Raw genomic sequence first — 25,230 nt, 5'->3', positions numbered from 1 at the left:
TGTGGGCTGTGACGTCAGCATTCTCGTAATTCGCGCGCTGAGCTTTCACACACAGTTTTACACTAATGCTACCCACAAACCTTCCCCTGGAATCCTTCCATTAAAATGAGTGGCCCAAGGAAAAGAAAGGTGGACACAGTGACGAATGTTAAAAAAGAGTGGACAATTTGGCTCGACCTACGTGTGTGAGCAGACGTTCAGCCAGATGAACGTCAACAAAGCCCGTCACAGATCTAGCTTAACGGACCGACACCTCGGCTCTATCCTAAGTTTTACCACGACAAATTTTACTCCAGACCATGATGCACTAGCAAAAAAGGGAGACCAACAATACTATTGATTTCTATTACTTTATTTAGATGTATTCTTTCACTGATTCTTCAAGATGATGTATTTGGTCAGAATGTTTGCCGTTTGATGTGATTTCACCTCATTAGATGATCATATTTCATAAATCTGACCTGCAGGCGCTGAAGTGATGGAAACTATTATTCATAATACCAGTGTCGTATTTAATGAGAATCACTGATAGCAGTTTTTTGGTGAAATATTTTTTTAATGCTGTTAATATAAATGCATTGGTTTTCAAAAAGCTTTTTTTGAATATCAATGCTTTACTACCTACTAAAAGTAGAAACCTTTTATGCAATAACCGTTACATGTTATTTCTACTACTTCACCCAAACACTACATCCATCTGCTCCTGGTTCGGCCCCCCGGTCAAACTTTAGAACCCAATTCGGCCGCAAATCAAAATGTTTGCCCACCCCTGATCTAGGGCCTACTCAGCAAAAGTTTTCGCCAGCATGAGGATCGTGCCAGGGAAATAGACAAGCCGAACGGGATCAAGAACTGCTTCAGATGGGCATGACTCGAGAGCAGCGTCATTCTACAACTCGGAACACAGTCCCTAACCACGTGCCTGATGGAACATATCCGTAAAGTAGATATCCCGGGGAAGGTTTTGTGTATTTTCTGTCAAGATATGATCAGCTATGGAGGTCGCGGCACTAGGAACATTAAGGAGCACTTCAAAACAAAAAACCACAAAGGTACTCTTTTACTTTTACGAGCATGTGGGTTTAGAAAGTAACATGATGTTACATGTAAGCTAATGTTACGCTATTGTCATGATATCGTTAAAGAATAAATCTTCAATGATATATATATATATCATCGGACCCCCCAGACCCCCGGTCAGTCCCCCAGACCCCTGGCTACTTTTCAGTGTTTTTTCACATTTGCCATTCTCATCCCTGTGGTGAGGAGAGGCAGACTGCGATGGTACGGACATGTAGTGAGGAAGGACGAGAACGACTGGGTGAAGAAAGTTATGTTGTATAACGTAGAGGGAACAAGACCCAGTGGCCGACCTAAAAAGACCTGGCAGATGACCGTGGCAGCCGACATGAAGGCACTCGGCATCAACCACGAGATGGCAATGGACCTTTCCCGGTGGAAGAAGGCCATATCGAGAACCCAGTCCAACCCAGCGGCGCCTGGAAAGCGGACTTTAAACCGATGATGATGATGATGGTCCCTGTGTATAGTATATAGTTGTATAGTATGTCAACTCATAATAAAAATTCTGACATGCCAGGCTTTTGTCGTAGTGGTCGTTAGCCATCCCAGACACCAGCCATCCACACGAGCTACGACACGTCAAGACAACTCAATATCGGCGACACGTCTGTCGGCTAATAATAAAACTACACGAGCTATGACACGTCAAGACATTTCAATATGGGTTGTATAGTATATAGTTGTATAGTATGTCAACTCATAATAAAAATTCTGACATGCCAGACTTTTGTCGTAGTGGTCGTTAGCCATCCACACGAGCTACGACACGTCAAGACACGTCAGTCGGCTCATTATCGGGCTACATTTGTGTAGTCTGACAGCAGCATTAAAAAGCAATATCAGAAAATGTTCGAACACAACATGCTGGTCCAATCTGGTCATAATCCACTGCTCTACTGTCCTCCCAATGACTTGAGGTCTCCAGTCTGAAAATGAGCCTTTTGGATTGAATCTGGTGGTTTATTTTAGTAAATCTCACATTTCATTTTTCGTCTTCCACAGTATTCAGTGAAACTCTGCCAGCTCTGCCACAGGATGTCCTGTTTGATAACTGGCAGGTGACGTGGACTTCTGCCTCAGAAGAGAGCACTGTCACTTACACTGTGAGGTACAGCAGGTATGTGGTATGAGTGTCTAAACCAGTGGTTCTTAACCTTACCAGTTTCATATGCGCATTCACCGAACCCCTTTTCAGTTAAAATATTTGTTTTCAAATTCACGACATAGATGTTTTTTACTGGTGCACAAAATGAGCCGTGCATGAACATCACCTTGTTCAAAGAACAAAACCAACATAATGCATGAACTTACAACAAATTACATACCTGCAAATCAGTGTCACTTCTGCTCTTTCCTTTGCGAGATATGCGTCATCACGAATTTACACAATAAATCAGGTGTGCTCGGACATCCGCAGTGGAGGCTCTACTGAACCCCTGAGACCGACTCACCGAATCCCTAAGGTTCGATTGAACCCAGGTTAAGAATCACTGGTCTAAACTATAAGTGTATAAGTGTTATGCTTCATGTATGCATAGGCTACTTTTCTTTCAAAATGGTTGGATCGCTTGACTTTGTACAGTGGATTGTACTTGGTTTAAAAAGTCCCAACTGTCATTTAAAGCAGTGGTCCCCAACCCCTGGACCGGTACGGTCCATGAATAATTTGGTACCAGGCCACACAAGAAAGATTAAATCACCTGCATTATTTCCGTTTTATTTATCTGAGTCTGAACAATCTTTTGTTTTGAAAAATGGACCGGATTCTCTCTGAACATAACAGAATAGAATAGATCTTTATTGTCATTGTCACACATGTACAACGAAATTTAAAAAGTGCCAACCGATCAGTGCATGAAATAAAAAAAAAAAATAGAATAAATAGAATAAAAAGATAAAAAAAATACAAGCTAAAAACCCACAGAAGAACATACACAGACATAATCATTTCCTTTTAGCGGCATTCAATGTGACTACCGCTGTAGGGTAAAAACTGTTGGCGAATCTGCTAGTCCTTGACCTAATTGATCTGTAGCGTCTGCCTGATGGCAACAGTTCGAAAAGGGAGTGGCCAGGGTGGGAAGTGTCCTTCAGAATGTTCTGTGTTTTTTTGAGACAGCGGGTTCTGTGTAAGTCTTCCAGTGTGGGGAGAGGGCAGCCAATGATCTTCTGTGCTGTGTTGATGACCCCTTGGAGCTTTTTCCTCTGAGCAGCAGTGCAGCTGGAGTACCAAACACATATACAGTACGTTAAAGTGCTTTCTATGGAGCAGCGATAGAAGGACACCAGCAGTCTTTGTGTAATGCTGTGCCTCCTCAGCACCCTTAGGAAGTAGAGTCTCTGCTGGGCCTTTTTAAGCATCTCAGAGGTGTTCACGCCCCAGGTGAAGTCCTCCTCGATGTGGACTCCCAGGTAGCGGAAGGAGGACACCCTCTCCACACAGACCCCGTTGATGATAACTAGTGGAATGTCCGTTTTATTTTTCCTCCTAAAATCAATGACCAGTTCTTGGGTTTTAGCCGTGTTTAGGAGCAGATTGTTCTCTCCGCACCACTCCGATAGCTGCACCACTTCGTCCCTGTAGGCAGACTCATCCCCCTTTGAGATGAGCCCCACCACGGTTGTGTCATCCGCAAATTTCACGATGGTGTTGCTGCGGTGGGCGGGGGTGCATGTATGTGTGTAGAGCGTGTAAAGCAGTGGGCTCAGTACGCAGCCCTGTGGGGAGCCGGTACCAAGACTGAGAGGTGTGGATGTATGACGGCCCACTCTCACCCTCTGGCTGCGACCCGTCAGGAAGCTCTTAATCCACCTGCAAGTATTATGTGGAAGTCCCAGGCCCCCCAGTATGTCCACCAGTCTGTGGGGGAGGATGGTGTTAAAAGCAGAGCTAAAATCCACGAAGAGCATCCGCACATAGTAGCTCCCCGGCTGCTCCAGGTGGGACAGTGCAGCGTGGAGGGCTGTAGCTACTGCGTCCTCTGTGGATCTATTCGCCCTGTAGGCAAACTGGTGGGGGTCAAAACCTCTGAACAGGAGTGCTGTGATGTGACCCCGTACCAGCTTTTCAAAGCACTTCATCACCACCGGGGTGAGTGCGACTGGCCGGTAGTCATTAAGGCTGGTGATGTGGCGTTTCTTGGGCAGGGGGACTATAGTGGAGGATTTTAAACAGGATGGGGCGGTGGAACTGGTTGAAAATCTTTGTGAAGACTCCAGCCAGCTGATCTGCGCAGTCCTTCAGGACACGCCCAGTGACGCCGTCAGGACCCGCAGCCTTCCTCGAGTTGATGGTCCGCAGCGTGCGCCTCACCTCGTGCTCCTTCACTGTGAGGGTGAAGCTGCTGCGGACTGTGGGATGTGATGTGGCCGCTTCAGGTGGCTCGGACTCGAACCGGGCAAAGAAGATATTGAGGACCTCTGCCAGTGAGGCGTCCCCTTCAGCAGCTCCGATGGTGGTTCTGTAGTTGGTGAGATGTTGGACTCCCTGCCACACCTGCTTGCTGTTGTTGCTGTCCAGGTGATCCTCAATCCTCTTCTTGTAGGCAAGCTGGGCCTCTCTGATGCCTCTCCTCAAGTTGGCTCTGGCTGTGACAGGGCGGTGTCCCTCTCCTCCAGCAGCCGAAGGACCTCCCGGGTCATCCAGGGCTTCTGGTTGGGTTATATCCGTATAGGTTTGTCCACTGTGACAGTGTCTGTGCAGTGCTTGATATAACACAGAACACTGTCTGTGAACACGTTCAAGTCCCGGTGTTCGAAGATGTCCCAGTTAGTCCTGTCGAAGCAGTCCTGCAACTGCTGAGATATGCTGATAACATTACTCATGTTGTGTTGTTCGCGTGATTTTGTGAGGACTCTGCTAGTAAAGTTGCATAAAAGTACACAGTAGATCCACGTTTATTATTATATTATACAGTGGTGTTCGTATTCAAAATTCCCCCTTGAAACTAAGGATTGAAGGGTGTGTTAGGAACATGGTGTTTGTGTTAACGTATTTCAGCTATTTGTTCGAGTTGACAAATCATTTTGATCGTATGATTATGTTGGAGGGTTGACTGGAATCATTAACTTTGTTAAAACATTCCACCTTTCCTTGACTCGTTGAAACTTTCCACATTCATTTGTTGAAATCTTCCAAATGATGTGGAAACATTCTTGCTTCATTAGTTATCTAAAATGCTCCACTAGTATCTTTTTCCACAACCTTGTAAAACAAAGCGCGAAGACACTCTGCACTGATTAACCAGTTTGCAGAGGTGAACCTCGAAATCTGTTCACTCTCACCCCCACCCTGCTTTCTCTCAATAAATATTCTCTTGCAAGAAGCGAAAGTCAGACTGCTTTCAAGCACCTCTGTACCCCATAGGGTGCTGATGGCTTTCTCTGCTTGCAAGCGTAAAACGGCCAAACTGTCTCACGTGTGGTTCTTGCTTAAAAGGTCGAGTGGGCAAAACTCTATCATTATTGTTCTTCCGATTCCTTGTTTTAGGAGTGTATGTTCAGTGAAGTCTTTAACAACGCACCTCCTGCGTCTCTAATCCTAAACCTTTCCTTCGGCACCACAGTACCATTGTTTTTATGCCGGTCGTATCATTTTAATTTGTTGTATTTATCCGCCACACCTTAAAAGCCGATTTATGAAAATATTGTCTGACAATAATCCGGTCCATGTTGCTAAAAAGGTTGGGGATCGCTGATTTAAAGGGACGGTAAAGCGAGCCCATCATTGGCACTTATGTGATTGGACTGTATTAAAAAGTAATGTCAGTACTGCAAGTTCCCCCTGAAAGAAATTCACGTTTTAACGGTATTTTGGAACAGAGTGGCGGTGGACTTACTGACACCCATTTTTTGGGCAGAGTCTGCTTGATTTGACACATCAGACATCAGTACAGAGAAGCCCCCAAATTGAGTCGGCACCTTTTAACCTGAAGCGCCTTGTGGTGTGGAAAATTCAAGTCAAGTCAAGTTTATTTGTATAGCCGTAAATCACAAGCAGTCTCAAAGGGCTTCACATAGACAAACAATTGACAATTATTCTCAAAGTATCCCCTGATCTTAAGCTCCCAAAAGGGCAAGGAAAAACTCAAAAAAACCCTACCAGGGGAAAAATGAGAAACCTTGAGAAGGGACCACAGATGGAAGGATCCCCCTTTTAGGATCACCAGGCTGCAATGGATGCAGAGAGGGCACATAAAATACGTAATATAAAAATCAATGAAAAAGTGGATGTCCAAGTCAAAGCGAAGAGCTGCCGGAGGTGCCCTCGATTGTCCTGGCAGTGTCTTCAAGGAGGGTAAGCTGCAGTTCCTTCATCCTGAATTGGTCCACGAGAATCCAGATAGCCGCTGTCAGCTTGGGTGTCACCTAACCACCTCCCCAGCCGGGGAGGGGTGGGGGGAGGGGGGATGGGGAGAGAGAGCGAAAAGAAACTCCAGCCGAATCGACCACTACAGGTTAATTAAAGGCCATATCATAGAAATGTGTCTTTAAACGTGTCTTAAATGTTTCTACTGAGGTAACAGTTCTAATATCCATTGGTAGGGCAATCCAAAGCTCTGGAGCCCGAATAGAAAATGCTCTAGACCCTGCAGACATTTTCTTGGCCCTCGGTGTCAGTAAAAGACTAGCGTTTTGCGAACGAAGGTTACGAGATGGAACGTAAGGAACATAAGGTAAATACGGTAAATATGCTCTGAAGTCCAGGTATGGGGTACCACCTCCGTAGATCTGAGTGTGTCTGTCGGTGATGGACTGTTACATGATGAGTCATGGGTGGTAGGTCCGTGCAGGTCCATAAATGCATTTATGGCTGCGTAGCAGGATTTTGAAATTGATCCAAGATGAAATGAGCCAGTACATTGAATGGAGTATGGGGGTGAAATTTTGGTATTTATTTAAATGGAACAGTATTTATTATTTTTCCAAAATAGTTTTTAAAGTTTGTGAAAAACACAGTCTGAGTTGCCCGTTGTTTCTTTTTTTTTAATTCAGCTTTGACTCTGATCTTTGGAAAGATGTCCCAACCTGCAAGCAGATTAATTTTACTTCGTGTAAGGTCACTTCCATCAAAGCCGAGGCAGAGCATGGCTGTGTTATGCTGGGTGTTCAAGCAGAACGGCGTGGGCTGACTTCAGATCTAGTCAGAGCCTGTAGCAGACAAGGTAAGCATGTCGTGCACAAAAAAATAGGTGCATCTACTAAATTAGAAGTATATTTTGCAATCTGATTCAGAATTACTAACTCTGAATTTTACTACCATCAAAATATTTAATGTGCACTTTTTAGTTTAAAAAATGTAAACATTCAGCTACAAATTCAACATTCAGTTTCAAATATTTAATGTAGAACTGGGCCAAAATGGCCCACAATCTGTAAAACGATGTAAATTGCATTTCTTCATGGTAACGGTATATGTGATATAAAATGAAGGGTACAAATATTTTTAAACATACATTTCACGATTGGGGCACCTCGGCAAAACACTAGTTACTTAGCATGTCCGCCTCACAGTTCAGAAATTGTGGTTTCGATTCCACCTCCGGCCCTCCCTGTGTGGAGTTTGCATGTTGCATCTCCCTGTGCTTGCATGGGTTTTCCTCCCACATCCCGAAAACATGCACGCTAGGCCAATTGAGCACTCTAAATTAAGTGCGAGTGCGAGTGCGAATGGTTGTTCGTCTCTGTATGCCCTGCGATTTGCTGGCAACCAGTTCAGGGTGTCCCCCACCTGCTGCCCGATGACTGCTGGGATAATCTCCAGCACACTCGCGACCTCAGTGGGGACAAGCGGGACAGAAAACGGAGGGATGAAATTTCACAATTGCATTTTGATAGCTTAAAACAGGGGTGGCCAACCTGTCAGAGACTAAGAGCCACATTTTTTACTGTGTTACCGTAAAGAGCCACATCATACACATGGGCACACATGAACATCACCCCATCCCTTCCTCTTACACACACACCTCTGCTCAGCCAAATTTATTGTGTGACATGACCAACATGATATTGACAGAAATTGACAGATGGAGTCGTGATATCGTGATATCATCTCATGTCTGATAAAGGTCTCCTAAATAAAGATTTTTTTATTGTAGGACATAACAAAATTGTAATGCATGACTAATCAGGTGAATAAACCAAGATGAGAAGATTTAAAATCCACAAAATGAAATTCAAAAGAAAAAAGGTCAAGTACATCATCAAACTAATAATGCCAGGTGCACTATTCAAAAATGCAATACAAAAACACTCAAAATATAAAGCTGACTCAATGCAGCATTTCAAAATTCGGAGATTTCCTGCATTAGTTGTACCGTTGTACCTCTGCTTCACACAGCCAGTTGCCTCTCCAGATGTTTCTTTGAATTTGATCTTTTTTCCATTTTTCAGTAGAAACACTTTGTTTACTGTGTACTGTACAACCAACCTTAATACTACAGTGGTACTTCCACTTACGAACTGAATTGGTTCCGCGATTGGGTTTGTAAGTAAAAACGTTTGCAAGTAGAAGCAACGATTCCCATAGGAATCAATGTATATAATGCGTGCCGGACTATCCCAAAAGTCACACTTTTTGCCCTATTACTCTGCGTAAATCCGACAGAAAACCAAAACACCAATTTTATTCTTGGTTTTTCAAACCATTATAACAAAAACTAAATGCCACTTTATTCTTGACCTCCTAGCTTTGCTTAGGGAAGGGAAAATTGGTTCCTATTTTCTACACTTGCTTAAAAATACCCCCGAGAAGACACAGGAAAAAGTCAGGCTAATAGATCATTGTATGCTTCCACGTACTCCCTGCAATGTGCACGCTCACGTACTCATCATCATTACTTTTTAAATGAATGAGTTTTCTGACTGAAAATACAAACGTCTCTTTAGACGTCAATGTGCTGAAAACGTGACTTGGCACCTTCCTATTATAAAAAACGTGACTTGGCACATGAGTGACTGGTTGATTCTCCCATAATGTACATAATTATTTCATGGTCCAAAAAGAAAAGTTGTTAGTTGTGTGCATGTTAGTTATTAAAAAGGTAATCTAATTATGTTTGTTGAAACAAATTGTCTTGTAGAACTTACAGCACAGCTGAAAAAGGTGTGTTGATTGATAACTCTTTGGTTTGTTATACGTATTTCGTCCCAGTTCTTCATCTTTAATGCTCGCAATGCTAATAGTAATTACTAGGAGGCTATCGGTATCAGCGTTTGACAACAGTGTTGAAGAGTTTTTGTGACAACATTTGCACACATCAGCATCACAGGCACCAGCCTGTATTGTAGACATAATACAAGAGATTTCTGTTCCAGTATTGGACACCAGCCACTGGTAGCATGTAGCTCCTGCTTATTTGCAGGTGTTCAAATATCAAAAGTCTTCTGAGCCTTCTTTGGCTTTGATGTGTTGTTACTCTGTTTACATAAATTAACAATGTTCCTGGCCTTAAACTTCACCGGGGCAAGAGGGGGCCTGGCCCCTCAAATAAATGTTGTGCCCCTCAAACTGAATCCCCCAAAATATATTATATTTTATATATTTGTTCATTATTTCAATCCCTTCTCCTCTGCTCTGCTTTTAATGTCTTAATGCCTTGCTTCCCCTCTCAAATATAAAGTATATATTTTCCTGAATCAGAATCAGAATCCTTGACTTATAAATCATGAGTCTTGGACCAACCAATTCAACAATTAAATCCATCATTTGAATCTAATGTGTAACCGCTGATCGTACCGTAAAGCATCTTAGAAGCATGTGATGTGTTTGCATTCGAGCCATGCATGTATGCACACATGCAGTTGTTTATAGGGTAATAATAATTGGGCCCCCCATGCATTTCTTGTGCCCCCCTAAAAACTGAGGTCTGGTGACGGGTCTGTTCACAAGTAGCCATTCTGTTCCAATACAATTCCTGTTTCCGTTTTTGTGTTGCAGCTGTACTCCATGTGTGTTGATGATGGCGATGACGATAGATCAGGCGTTGGGAACCTATGGCTCGCGAGCCAGATATGGCTCTTTTGGTGACGTTATTAAAAAGAATACATTACTACACTCAGAAAATCGTTGGTCTTAATTAAAATACATGCATTTAATTGTATCTTGCCTATCGTTTTTTTTAAATGGTATGGCTCTCACCGGAAATTATTTGTAAAAAATGGGCATGAATGGCTCTGTCCGCCAAAAAGGTTCCCGACCCCTGCGATAGATGATAGAGGAACAGATGTTTTGTATTTGTTGGAATGTTCCCTCGCATTACTCTGGCACTGGCGCCCACTGAGTCGCGCTACTTTTGCGCCAACTCACTGTCGGCAATCTTTGCACACCCCAAAACCTTTTCTATTACCGCTGGTGTTAGTGAATTAGACATTGTCTATCAATGAGGCTCATTAACATATAGGTGGGCAACTTTGCCACCAATTACCTCATTTAAATGCACGCAAATACCACTGGCGCACAGACACATTCTGCTTAAAATTGTAGCTTGTGAGTTATTTCACCATCTGCATTATTTTCGTTTCATTTATCTGAGTTTGAACAATCTTTTACAGTCAAACCTCGGTTTTCGACCACAATCCGTTCCAGAAGGAGGTTCGAGAAGTGAATCGGTGAAATTCCGAATCTATTTTTCCCATTACAAATAATGGAAAAAAATTTAATCCGTTCCAAGACTAAGAATAACGCCTTTTTTAAGCATTTTTTCATTTGCGCATTTTTTTGCGCAACTGCAGCGCACCGCAGAACGCGCAACCGTAGTGCGCCGCCGACCGTGCAACTGCACTGCGCTGGTCGCATTATTGTGACAGAGCCGTCGCTGAAATTTAGAAAATATTTTTAAGGTCCTGATGTTCTTTCCAAAATTTAAGTGGACCTAAGTACGCAGGGAGCTTAATTTGGTCTGATCACGCAACCGCAGCGCGCCGGGCGCTCACTGTCGCATTGCTTTAAGAGCGTCTTTGTGTTTTAGGATGGCTTTACTGCTCCCGCTTGCTTTCTTTGGAGGCGTGATTAGGGGTTAATACAATCCTCAAAGTAACGAAAATACAATAACGAACGGAGTCAGTCGGCAGTCAGGTTTTCTCGGGTCCTTTCGGCTCATCTCGCGAGGTTCGACCTCCGAATTTTGTTCGACAACCGAAGCAAAAAAATCTCGACCAAAGCAAAAAAATCTCGAATTTTTCGTTCGAATTCCGATTTGTTCGAGAACCGGGACGTTCGAAAACCGAGGTTTAACTGTATTTTGAAAAATGGACCGAATTCTCTCCCACACCTTGATGACGTGAACATAACATAATCTTACTCATTACTTATATTGTTGGCGCGATGGTATGAGGATCCTGTTATAAAGTTGCATCGGAGCACAGTGGATTGACGTTTATTATTCTATTATACTGTGGTGTTCTCATACAGAATTCCTTCATGGAACTAAGGGATGAAGGGAGTGTTGGGAATATGGTGTTTATGTGGTAACGCACTTTCCTTGTTGTTCTTCCCATTTCATGTTTTGTGAGTATGTTCAGTAAAGTATTTTGCAACACACCTTCTGTGTCTCATTTCCTTTTACGCCACAATACCATTGTTTATATACCGGTCGTATCATTTTATTTTGTTGTATTTATGCACCACACCTTAAAACCCTGTCTTATAGCAGAAGAGAGGAACACGTCTTTATTCCATGACTGTCTGCCAACAACTGAGGCTAAAGACAGTTCATCAAAGATACAAAAGAGCATGAGCACAAAGGACAAACATGTCACCCCACCCTTAACTGTAGGCCTGCTGAGAGAGGCCTGGTACTGAGGTCCGTCAGAGTCTGCCAATGATCCGGTCCTTGGTGCTAAAAAGGTTGGGGTTGGATGCTATCTGTTTGCGCCATTTTTACCAGTTAGCGCCACACAAAAAGTGACGCAGTTCTTAATGAATTTGGACCTCAGTGTACAAACCGGATTCGGTTCAAGTTGGGAAATTGTGTAAAATGTAAATAAATCCAAAATACAACAATTTTAAAATCCTTCTCATCCCCTATTCAATTGAATACACTATAAAGAGAACATATTTAATGTTCAAACTGATAAACTTACCGTTTTTCCATGTATAATACGCACCCATGTATAATACGCACCCTAAAAATGGCATGTCGATGCTGGAAAAAAGCCTGTACCCATGTATAATACGCACCCAAATTTTGACTCTTACTTAAGTCCGTAAACGTAAAATTATTTCAGAAAAAAGATCATCTTTGGGAATTTATTCTGCCGGTCAGTATCACTGCGCATGCGCTAGCAAACTCGATAGCGAAGAAATATGTGAGACTCTCAACGGGATCACCAATATTTGAGTGATGTTCCAGTTATTTATTATCTTTCTGTGTGTTCACAATTGTCATGGTGATCTTTCTGGTGATTTCTTAACTAGGCTGGATGTATTTTTTTTGTTGGCGTTGATTTCTCCGACTGCCCAGAAAGGCACCACCGCGATCAGTTAGGTTAAAATGAAAAGAGAGGAAAGTGACGTGCGGACATGTGAAAAAGGCGGCTCTGTATGGGAGAGAAGTTGAAGAGAAATAAAAACACCCTTGGAAACCAAAACTTGCCCCTCGTCGTGACTCGGAGCCGCAACAAATGTTTCGGATTTGTGTAGGGTACATTGTGACAGCAAACGAGCAGGTGATCGAGCAAGCGTCTGATACGAGAGCATTGTGTTCGTATGGAGCGTGTTTGAAGTGAACAGCAGAGAGGAAAGGAACAAGGCAAAGTGTTGTGAAATAAAATATTACCTGTAATACGCATTTTGTTATTTGCTGATTGTATTAAACTATCGCATTCATTGTCAGTCAAGAAGAGAAGAGGACTATTATCCCTTCTTTGGCGAAATGACCAGAACACAGTACAAATCCGTTCTGCGCATCGGATCCATAGTGCGCATGCGCAGTGATACTGCCTCCGTATGATATCCGGTCTGCGATGGAGATTAAAAAACAAACAATATTTGACAATAACACACCATCAAGGATTGCACCATCGCATCAAACGATGTGTCGTCAATTATGAATTTTACTGACTAAGTGTGTTGGGCAGGATGGCTGAATGCGATGCGCGATTGACAGCAAACAAGAAGAAAGGTGATTTCAAGTTTTATTTCGAGCGAGATTTTCTTCAAAAATTGTTGTACCCATGTATAATGCGCACCCAAGATTTTAGGACAATAAATTAGTTAAATTTTGCGCATTATACATGGAAAAAAACGGTAATTGTTTTTTGCCAAATAATAATTAACTTTGAATTTCATGGCTGCAACACTTCCAGTAGAAGTTGGGAAAGGTGGCAAAAAATACAGAGAAAGCTGCGAAAAGCTCATCAAACACCTATTTGGAACATCCCACATGTGATCAGGCTAATTGGGTACCATGATTGGATATAAAAGGAGCCTCCCCAAACATGCTCTGTCATTCACAAGTAAGAATGGGGCGAGGTTCACCACTTAGTCCACAACTGCAGGACAAAATAGTTGAACAGTTTAAGAACAACATTTCTCAAAGCAAAATTGCAAGAAATTTAGGGTTTTCAACATCTACGGTCCATAATATCATCAAAAGGTTCAGAGAATCTGGTGAAATCACTGCACGTAAGCGCCACAGCCGGAAACCAAGACTGAATGACCATGACCATCGATCCCTCCGATGGCACTGCCTTAAAAACCGACATGAATGTGTAAAGGATATCACCAAATGGGCTCAGGAAAACTTCAGAAAACCACTGTCAGTAAATACAGTTCATCACTATATCAGTAAGTGCGGGTTAAAACTCTACCATGCAAAGCCAAAGCCGTTTATGAACAACATCCAGAAACGCCGCCGGGTTCTCTGGGCCCGAGCTCATGTAAAATGGACTGATGCACAATGAAAAAGTGTTTTGTGGTCTGATGAGTCCACTTTTCAAATTGTTTTTGGAAACACTGAACGTTGTGTCCTCCGGACCAAAGAGGAAGCGGACCATCCGGACTGTTATCAACGCAAAGTTCAAAGGCCCGCGTCTGTGATGGTATGAGGGTGCATTAGTTCCCATGGCATAGGTGACTTACATTTCTGTGAAGGCAACATAAATGCTGAAAAGTACATACAGATTTTGGAGCAACTGCTTATTTTAGCAAGATAATGCCAAGCCACATTCTGCACGTGTTACAACAGCGTGGCTTCGAAGTAAAAGAGTCCAGGTTCTCCCCTGGCCCGCTTGTAGTCCAGACCTGTCTCCCATTGAAAATGTGTGGCGCATTATGAAGTGTAAAATACGACAGGGAAGACCCCTGGGCTGTTGAACAACTGAAGCGGTTCATCAAGCAAGAATGGGAAAGAATTCCACATGAGAAGCTAAGAGAATTAGTCTCCTTTCTTCCAAAACGTTTATTGAGTGTTATTAAAAGAAAAGGTGATGTAACGAAGTGGTAAACATGCCCTTTCCCAACTTCTAATGCACGTGTTGCAGCCATGAAATTCTAAGTTAATTATTATTTGAAAATTAAAATAAAGTTTATGAGTTTGAGCATTAAATATGTTGTCTTTGTAGTGTATTCAATTGAATATAAGTTGAAAAGGATTTTCAAATCATTTTTTTATTTACATTTTACACAATTTCCCAACTTCAACCGAATCCGGTTTGTATATAAAAGAACTGGGGCCAAAACGAACAAAACATATGAAAGTGTGAATCAGTTTGTCAAACATTTGCTTGGCATTTTGTACTGAAGTTTGTGTTTGATATATAGAATCAATTCTGAAGTCCAAGCAGCAGATGATCAGTCTTGTTTTGTTTGTCTGTTTTGTTCTTCTCCTACAGGTACCCTTTGTAGTCCTGAAGTTCGCCTGAGTGCACGCCCTGGTTTCTTCACTGTTTATTTAAGTAGAAAAAATGGGATCGCTCTGGAAGGTGACCACATAAAACATAGGATTTACTTTGGAAAAGAGGGAGAACACTTGGAGGTAAGACACTTTAAGACAAATTAGTATGAATGCCTAAAATAAAGGGAAAGGTGGTAGCATGACAAGAAAATGCAAACATGGTGCTAACCATGAATAATCATTGGTGGTCACTGACTATCAACTGGGATCTTGAACAATATTGGTTTATTTCATCATGGATAATAATAACTACCATGGAAATTTCTACTATTCAACAGAAATATGAAGATGCTGTGTCCTCTGTGTCCATTAACAATTTAAAGGAGGGAGAGCGCTACTGTGCAAAAGTGCAGTACACTTACTTTGACCATCCTGTCGGGCTGTCCAGCTGCACCCAGTGTGAAGTCATCCCTCAGTCAAGTAACACAACAATTTAAATGATTATTTTCTGATTATTGTCTATGGTTGAGAAACACTACATGTTATTTGCTTTGTGTCAATATGGTTTTTTTTTAGAGTCAATAGATGTGTTGTGTCATGTGTGTCATGACCTGGTTGATTGAGAAAATTAAAACAAAAAGCTTATATATGAGAAAAGACAAATTTAAATTGCCGTATTTTCTGGACCTTAAGGCACACTTAAAAGCCTTTAATTTTCTCAAAAGCGCACCAGTCCAGATGACCCCACTGGTCTGTGACAAAGTCTGAACCGCGCTCAGCGGCGACTGGGGAAACAACCGCTCTCGGCGGCAACTCGGGGAAACAGAACCGCAATCGGCGGCAACTCGGGGAAACAGAACCGCAATCGGCGGCAACTCAGGGAAACAGAACTGCAATCAGCGGCAACTCGGCGAAACAGAACCGCAATCGGCGGCTATTCGGGGACAGAACCGCAATCGGCGGAAACTCGGGGACAGAACCGCAATCGGCGGAAACTCGGGGACAGAACCGCAATCGGCGGCAACCCGGGGAAACAGAACCGCAATCGGCGGCAGCTCAGGGAAATAGACTTAGACAGACTTAGACAGAACTTTATTGTCATTTTGTCAACACTAGGTGTGTACAAAACGAAATTTCGTTGCATACGGCTTTCAACAATGTAGTGGTATTTCGGCTGGTTAAAAAGTGACATTCTATATAAAAATATGAAATAAGATAATTATAAAGTACAAAGTGCAGCAGTGATAAAGTATGTAAACAGTGCAGGAGACAAAAGCAGTATTTACAAGTGTGCAGAGGAATGCTACGTTTGAATGTTCAACAGTCTGACGACAGCAGGGAAAAAACTATTGCAGAACCTGGTGGACCTGCAGCGGATGCTGCGAAACCTCTTCCCAGAGGGCAGCAGGGAGAACAGTCCATGGTGGGGGTGTGATGGGTCACTGATAATATTACGGGCTCGGGACACGCAGCGCTGGGATGACAAGTCCTGAATGGAGGGAAGAGGAGCCCCGATGATCCTCTCTGCTGTCCTCACCACTCTCCTCAGGTTCTTCCAATCGGAGGCGCTGCAACCTCCACACCACACCGAGAGACAGCTTGTCAGAATGCTCTCTATGGTGCTTCGGTAGAACGTCCTCATGATGGGTGGGGGCAGGTGGGCTCTCCTCATCCTCCGCAGGAAGTACAAGCGCTTCTGTGCCCTCTTGACCAGTGTTGTGGTGTTCACAGTCCAGGTGAGGTCGTCTGTGATGTGGACTCCCAGGAATTTAGTGCTTTAGTGAATTTAGGAAATAGAACCGCAATCGGCGGCTATTCGGGGACAGAACCGCACGCGGCGGAAACTCAGGGACAGAACCGCAATCGGCGGAAACTCGGGGACAGAACCGCAATCGGCGGAAACTCGGGGAAACAGAACCGCACTCTGCGGCAAACGGAGAGTCAGAACCGCGTGCAGCGGCAAGAGTCACAGCCGCAAACACGGCGGCATACAGGAAGCCAGAGCTGCACGCAGCAGCAGGAGTCAGACGCGTGTTTCAGCAGTGGGAGCAGGGTCTCTGATGATCGCGGGTCCGGCATTGTTGGCACGAGGCCCGGCAATGCCGGTGACGCTGGGGTGGGACCCGATGGCGGCAGCGAGTCCGATGGCGCTGGCCAAAGTCCGGCGACAGCCGCGGATCCGGCGGCGCAAAGGTGGATCCCGATGGCGCACGTGCATCCGGCGTCGCTGGAACGAAGTCCGATGGTGGCCGCGGAGCCGATGGCGCCGGGGGGAACTCCGATGGCGGCCGCGGGTCCGGCGTCGCTGGAGCAAAGTCCGATGGCGGCTGCGAAGCCCATGGCGCTGGAACATGCTCGGACGACGGACGTGGATCGGGCGTCGCAGCGGGAGCTGATAGAGGAAGGTCCAAGCGCTGGTCGCTGTGATGGTCGGATCATTCTGTCACGAATGGAATGGAGCAGGGTGACCAAGTGCAGCTTGGACCAGGGTTTATTGGCGAAAACACAAACTAACAGACTCGGCAGACTGACGTAACTGACTAACAAAACCAACAACAGAAACTGAACAGAGACGTGAGACAAAAGACATGACATTAACAGAACAATGATCTGACAGGGAGTGACACACAGACAGGACTTAAATACAAGACAGGTAACAAGAGGCAGGTCACTGCGATTACAATGATTGTGAGGTAGCACAGGAGGGGAGGGGCGACGCGAACAGAAACCATGGTAACAGACATAATAAAGCAACCCGGGACGAGTCCTGACAGTGCCTTTTGTGTGGACTCCAAAATCTGTGAAATTGTTTTGTTTGGCTTCCGTATTATATATACATCCATAATGTGAAGACCCGATGAACCAATCAGAGGACATTAAGTTTTACGTAGATCGGGGCAAAAAAACAATCAGAGGACTGTATGTAACACGTAGAGTACGTACCTCTGCCGCTATCAATGAATAAATGCTACCGTTTGTGCAAATCTGTAAAGTTGTTTTTTTGTGGCTTCAAATTCTGAATGCCAGATAACTTTCTCCAGTTCAACCAAATGTGTGTGTGACATAGAAAGAGTGGAACGGGTATAACCACCCTAAACGACCTACACGCACAAGCACGCACACACACACATCCACACACACACACACACACACCATCATCATAGGCGGTCACTCGTGGTTGAGTATGACTGTCCCCCGTCTAGGTCCTTGGTCCTGTCCCCGTGTTGTTCCTAAAGTGTTTCAGGCGTATTTTGGGTAACCTTACAGGGTTTTGCACCCTGAGTTATAATTAAAAGGTTTCTGACAAAGGCAAAGTGCCTTTGCCTTTGTCAGAGACTTTTTAACACTTCAGATGGGCGTGAAGGCCGATCCTGGACCCGATTGTTCTTGTGCAGTGTGGACAGTTGAATGTGGTGGTGGGCTTGGGTTGGACCTGTTTGGTGGATGATCTCTTCTTTCTGAGTCTGGGCTTGTCTTCTGCAGTACAGTGGACGTCAGCATTACAAAGTGCAGCACCCTCACGGACAAGGTTTCTCCATGTCAACCTATCTTTTGCCATGTCTTCCCAGGTTTTAAGGTCTATGTGGAACCTTCTGAGGTTTGTTTTAATGTTGTCCTTATACCTCATCATCTGGCTTCCTTGGGCACGTTTTCCTTCAACAAGCTGGGAGTAGAGAACTTGTTTTGGAAGTCGGAGATCAGGCATGCGGACAACATGACCAGTTCATCTGAGCTGGTGTTGTACGATGGTGGCAGTGATGGTAGGGATGTCAGCCTCCTTCAGGACGCTGGTGTTGGTGCGTCGACCTTCCCTACTGATCCTGAGGATTTTTTTGAGGCATCTCTGGTGATATACCTCTAAGGTTTTTAAATGATGATGATGATAGTCCTAGGGAATATTCTTTCTTTTTTTGTAATACCATTAACTTTAAAGTGCATTACTGAACTATTTATTTACAATAATTTTAATTGTCCGTTGAGCCATCTTTTCTTTGGAATCCAAAGTGCTTCCAAACGAATGACTTGAAGCCCAAAGGGGAGCGGATTTCCTCGTCTTCTTGGACACTAGCCATAGCACCAGCCCAGGAGCCGCGTAGTTGTCGGCTCCCCTTTCACGTGCCTGCTCTGCTCACAACACAACACGCCGCGTACTGCTCCCGGAAAGAGGAAGCAAGCAACAATGAACTGGATTTCAAAATAAAGTCGCGTCTAATGTCCGAGGTCAAACACGGCGATATAAATCGATGTTTACGTTTAGCATCGATGCCAATAAATCGTAGAGCATTATATCGATTAATCGATGTGTATCGATGAATCGTTACACCCCTATTAAATACCACTCCTGCTCCTTAGACACAATGTCACCTGCAGCTAAGTCAACTGTGTAAATTGAATAAAACCCCTCTCCATGCAATCAATCAGACTCCAAATTTGACACTGGTTAGCACGTCCGCCTCACAATTAGAAGGCTGCAGGTTCGATTCCACCTCCGGCCCTCCCTGTGTGAAGTTTGCATGTTCTCCCTGTGCCCGCATGGGTTCCTCCCACATTCCAAAAACATGCTTGGTAGGCCGATTGAGAATTCCAAATTGCCCCTAGGTGTGAGTGCGCGTGTGAATGGTTGTTCGTCTCTGTGTGCCCTGCGATTGGCTGGCAACCAGTTCAGGTTGTCCCCCGCCTACTGCCCAATGACTGCTGTGATAGGCTCTCGCACGCCCGTGACCCCAGTGGGGACAAATGGTATAGAAGATGGATGGATGCTGCTGCAATGGCTAAAAATCCTGCAGTGCCCACAAGGTTCCCCTGCTCCAGAAGGCACATGGACAGTGTCGGAGTAATATTTCATTATGATATGATATTATGTGTTATTATACATTTGTGATCGCTGTGGAAAGTGTGTAGTGAATAAGGAACAAAAGCAGAGGAGCCGAAATCTGTTGCCTTTGTTTCGCCCCAGCTGATCTCAAGCCGGCGATAAGAGGAAACCACCGGAGAAGACCTTTCTGCTGTTAGATGATATGATGAAATGACGTGCAAAAGAGCTTATCTGCTGATGTCTGCTTGCAGAGACTCTGCAAGAAACCCCTTAGATAACCCCTTATGTAACTTGGGGACCTCAAACCAAATAAAAGTGAGGTTGATGGGAGAGCTGATTCGAGTAGTTGAGAGACCAGCATACGGCTCTCCTATTCTCCTTGCAAGGAGAATAGGTGAGAGAACAGCATACAGCTCTCCTAATTCTCCTTGCAAGTAACTGGAAGCGTCTTCTCTCCTCATTGTTTGTGAGATGTTTAGGAAATAAACCTAACATAAATTGGTCCTTCGAGCCGGATCGCAAGATACCTGATGTTCCCAGAGGCAGAGGCGACAACCAGGAAAGACCGTGGCCACGACGAGTATACCCTTTACGGGACTGGGAACTGAGGGTTGACGCGAGACCGGAGGAGTGAAGACTTTTTGAATTAGTGAATTTCAATAGTTTGGATTGTATGAAAAGTGGATTTGTGTGTTCCAAGTAGTTGACTTTATGAATAGTCCTTATTGCTCTTTTCTGCAGAATGATAAGTGGCTGTAGTGAAGTTTTATAGTAAGTATTCCCCCAAACCTCAGCACAGTAATGCAAATAGGGCAAGACAAGAGAACAATAAAGTGAACGAAGTGTATGATAATCCAGTAATTCTTTTGCTTTGTATATGACTGCCATGCTTCTTGAAATTTTAGACTTTACGTTTTTGATGTGTGGCTTCCAACTCAGCCTGTCATCTATTATAACCCCAAGAAATTTGTTTTCCTGCACCCTTTCAATTTCAGTCCCATCTATTTCTATTTGTATCTTTATGTTCGCTTTGCCAAATACCATAAACTTGGTCTTACTTACATTTAATGATAATTTGTTCCAGTCGAACCACATTTTTATTTTTTTCATTTCCTCATTCAACACTGATTCCACTTGTTGGATGTTATCACCTGAACAAAAGATATTTGTGTCATCTGCAAAATTGACGAGTTTTAGTTCTTTAGAGACTTTGCACATGTCATTTATGTACAAAATAAATAATTTAGGGCCTAAAACTGACCCTTGTGGAACACCACAAGCTATGTCCAAATATCCAGAGCAGTGATTACCCAACTTTACATACTGTTGCCGTTCTCGCAGATAATCCTTTATCCGGTCTAATACTAATCCCCTTATCCCATATTTTTCTAATTTATTGAATAGTATATTATGATTAATTGTGTCAAAAGCTTTTTTGAGGTCAATGAAAATTCCTACTGCATGTCGTTTGTTGTCTATTACATCTGTGATTTCCTCGATTGATTCCATTAATGCCTGTGCTGTTGATCTGTTTACTCTAAAACCATATTGGTTCTCTGCAAATAATTTGTTTTTCCAAAAATCCATCCATTCTACTGTTAAAAAGCTTTTCCAATATTTTTGAGAGTTGTGGCAATATTGAGATAGGTCTGTAGTTTGTAAAGTTGTGTTTGCTCCAAGTTTTATAAAGAGGAATGACCTTAGCAATTTTCATCTTCTTTGGAAATGTACCAGTTAAAAATGACAAGTTACAGATGTACACAAGTGGCTTTGAAATCCCCTCAATGATTTGCTTAACTAACATCATATCAACCCCATTGCAGTCGGTAGATGTTTTATTTTTGCATTGTTTTACAATCTTAATGATTTCATTTTCATCAACTGCCTTCAGAAACATTGAGTGAGGATTCCTTTCTATTAATTTATCTCTGTTGCCTACATCTGGCGCTGGAATCGGTATGTTTTTTGCTATTTGAGGCCCAACATTTACAAAGAACTGATTAAAACTGTTTGCCACTTCTTCCATATTATAATTTTCGGTATCATTTATAACAACATATTTAGGTAATTTGTGTTTTTCTATGACCCCAAGAACACCTGATCTGTGCACAAACCTTGTAATTAACTACAAGAAATGTCTGACATCTGTGCTTGCCACCAAGCCATGTTTTGCTAGGGGATCATATACTTATTTCCCTCAATGAAATGCAAATCTATTTATGTCTTTTATATACATAATATGGTTTTCCGCAATTTTTTTCTGTATTCTCTGTATATATATTTATCTTCGTTTCGTTTTCTAATAATGTTATTTTGTTTCGTTTCAGTTGCTAACATGAATTGGACCGGTGAGCATCGCACTTTCATTGTGGAAACGTTTATCAAGAACGAATCTGTAACTGCAACACAACGAGCGTTCCGTTTGCGCTTCAGACTTGGTAGACATGATCCCGTACCTGCTCGAAACTCGATCTTGTTATGGGTTACTAACTTCAGAGCCAGTGGATCATCATTGAAACGAAAATCAACCGGCTGACCTCGCACCGCCAGAACTCCAGAAAATGTGGCAGCGGTAAAACCAAAATAACATTATTCAACACAAAACGAAATTGAAATGAAACAAAACGAAACAAAATGGCATCATACCTATGTACTTTTCAGAAATAAAAAAAACTTTTTTGTTTCTTTAATTTATTTGCATTTTATTAAACCTACAAGTGTGTCAGATCATTGCCGGACCCTGTATATACTGTATACACATACACATAGAGTGTATATACAGGACTGTCTCAGAAAATTAGAATATTGTGATAAAGTTCTTTATTTTCTGTAATGCGATTAAAAAAACTAAAATGTCATACATTCTGGATTCATTACAAATCAACTGAAATATTGCAAGCCTTTTATTATTTTAATATTGCTGATTATGGCGTACAGCTTAAGAAAACTCCAATATCCCATCTCAAAATATTAGAATATCATGAAAAAGTATACTAGTAGGGTATTCAACTAATCGAATGGTCTAATTAACTCGAAACACCTGCAAGGGTTTCCTGAGCCTTGAAAAACACTCAGCTTGGTTCAGTAAACTAAATCATAAGTATGGGGAAGACTGCTGATCTGACTGCTGTCCAGAGGACCATCATTGACACCCTCCATCAGTAGGGTAAGACACAAAAAGAAATTTCTCAAAGAGCAAGCTGTTCACAGAGTGCAGTTTCAAAGCACATCCACAAAAAGTCTGTTGGAAGGGGGAAATGCGGCAGGAAACGCTGCACAACCAAGAGAGATGACCGCAGCCTTAACAGCATTGTGAAGAAGAGTCGCTTCCAGAATTTGGGGGAGCTTCAAAGAGAGTGGACTGAAGCTGGAGTCCAGGTATCAAAAGCCACTGTTCACAAACGTGTCCGGGAAATGGCCTACAATAGCCGTATTCCCATGGTCAAGCCACTTCTGAACTCAAGACAACGGAAGAAGCGTCTGACTTGGGCTATGGAAAAGAAGCACTGGAAAGTTGCAGTGGTCCAAAGTCCTCTTTTCAGATGAAAGCAAGTTTTGTATTTCATTTGGAAGTCAAGGCGCCAGAGTCTTGAGAAAGGCTGGAGAGGAGCAAAATCCAAGTTGCTTGAAATCCAGTGTGAAGTTCCCACAGTCAGCGATGGTTTGGGGAGCCATGTCAGCTGCTGGTGTTGGTCCACTGTGTTTCATCAAGGCCAGAGTAAATGCAGATTTTAGAGCACTACATGCTTCCGTCTGCTGAAAAGCTCTATGGTGATGATGATTTCATTTTCCAGCATGATCTGGCACCTGCCCACAGTCCCAAAACCACCAGTAAATGGTGTACTGACCATGGCATTACTGCCCTCAATTGGCCTGCCAATTCCCCTGACCTGAACCCCATTAGAGAATTGTGAAGAAGAAGCTGAAAGACACCAGACCCAACAATGCAAATGAGCTAAAGGCCGCTATTGAAGCATTCTGGGCATCCATAACACCTCAGCAATGCCACAGGCTGATTGCCTCCATGCCACGCCGCATTGGTTGCAGTAATCCGTGCAAAAGGATTCCCAACCAAGTACTGAGTGCATTAATGGACATTTTCAAATGTTTGATTTTGTTTTGCTGTTTTAAATCTTTTTTTTTTTACTTGGTCTGAGGAAATATTCAAATATTTTGAGATAGGATATTTGAGTTTTCTCAAGCTGTATGCCATAATCAGCAATATTAAAATAATAAAAGGCTTGCAATATTTCAGTTGATTTGTAATGAATCCAGAATGTATGACATTTTTGGTTTTTTAATTGCATTAAAGAAAATAAAGAACTTTATCACAATATTCTAATTTTCTGAGACAGTCCTGTAAGTGTGTTTGTGTGTGTGTGTGTGTGTGCGTGCGTGCGTGTGTGTGTGTGTGTGTGTGTGTGTGTGTGTGTGTGTGTGTGTGTGTGTGTGTGTGTGTGTGTGTGTGTGTGTGTGTGTGTGTGTGTGTGTGTGTGTGTGTATGTGTGTGTGTGTATGTATACATAGTATACATAGTATACATAGTAGTGCCTGTAGTTTGTGCATGCTGCCTCTGCTTGCCACTTTTCTGCTTTCAGCTACCGCCATCGGCTAGCCCTCTGTTTCCGGGGGTGAAAAGAGGAGCCGAGTGCATAAGCCTCCTCAGCTGGTACACAGCCTCTCCATTGCCAAGACTTGCACACGCCTCCTCGTGGCCACACACGGCAACTGGCACCCTGCGGTCCCAGGCTAAGTTGTGCAGGATCTCGGAGCAGCAGTGGGCCCCAGAGATGTGACATGTAGGCCCACCGGTGTGTTGACACGCCCTACTGCCCATCAACCACTGTCCCGGCTGTGGGTAAACAGCTCCAGCTATGGGTAAATAGTGAAGACCTCAACGGTGGACCAGGCGGAGGATGATGGCTGACCTAAGGGGAGGCGTCACAACGGCTGAGAAGGCGGATGAAGGCTGCAGCAGAAAAGGGTCACCAGTCGTCTTGGTCTCTTTGCCACTGGATTCTGACCCCGATCTGTCAAGGTCAGTGTGGTGACTGTCTGTGCACCAGTCTCCCCACTTTAAACAAAGTCACGCACAGGCGTCTTTTTCAGGGAATCCACCTTACATCCCGGATTAAAGTCCTGTGGCGACCAGTAAATGGCACATCAGGCGGTGGATGTTAGATGATCGTTGGGCTCTTGGACCGAGGAAGAAAGAGCTCTGTGGTAGCTGCATCCACGACTGAGCAGCCCTTTTTAAGATCCACTCTGCTCACCCCTGACGGAGAAAGGGCTAGAAAAGGTGCCCTAAACATAGTCTGCCTCAAACCTCCCGACTGGATTACCGCTTTCAGAGGGATCACCAATATGCGGTCAAAAACACAGAAACATGAATTTTGGAGCATGGAATGTGCGCACACTAATGGACAGTGTAACCAGTGATAGGCCGGAGAGGAGAACCGCCATCATTGCCAGGGAACTGAGAAGATGCTGGATTGA

At 43.5% G+C, this 25,230-nt stretch overlaps 1 protein-coding gene across 1 annotated transcript in view; it reads left to right on the top strand.

The window, feature by feature from the left end:
* LOC119139693 (interferon alpha/beta receptor 1b-like) overlaps positions 1-25,230 on the top strand; it is a 198,996-nt gene that overhangs the window by 37,772 nt on the left and 135,994 nt on the right. Inside the window, exons 2-5 of the mRNA XM_037280628.1 lie at positions 2,086-2,200; positions 7,078-7,247; positions 14,917-15,059; positions 15,257-15,398. Coding sequence (XP_037136523.1) covers positions 2,086-2,200; positions 7,078-7,247; positions 14,917-15,059; positions 15,257-15,398 — 570 coding nt within the window. The remainder of the gene's footprint in view (positions 1-2,085; positions 2,201-7,077; positions 7,248-14,916; positions 15,060-15,256; positions 15,399-25,230) is intronic.

Source organism: Syngnathus acus, chromosome 21, assembly GCF_901709675.1.
Source record: "Syngnathus acus chromosome 21, fSynAcu1.2, whole genome shotgun sequence".
In the NCBI taxonomy this organism is placed as follows: Eukaryota; Metazoa; Chordata; class Actinopteri; order Syngnathiformes; family Syngnathidae; genus Syngnathus; species Syngnathus acus.
This window is presented reverse-complemented; position numbering and strand designations above follow the sequence as displayed.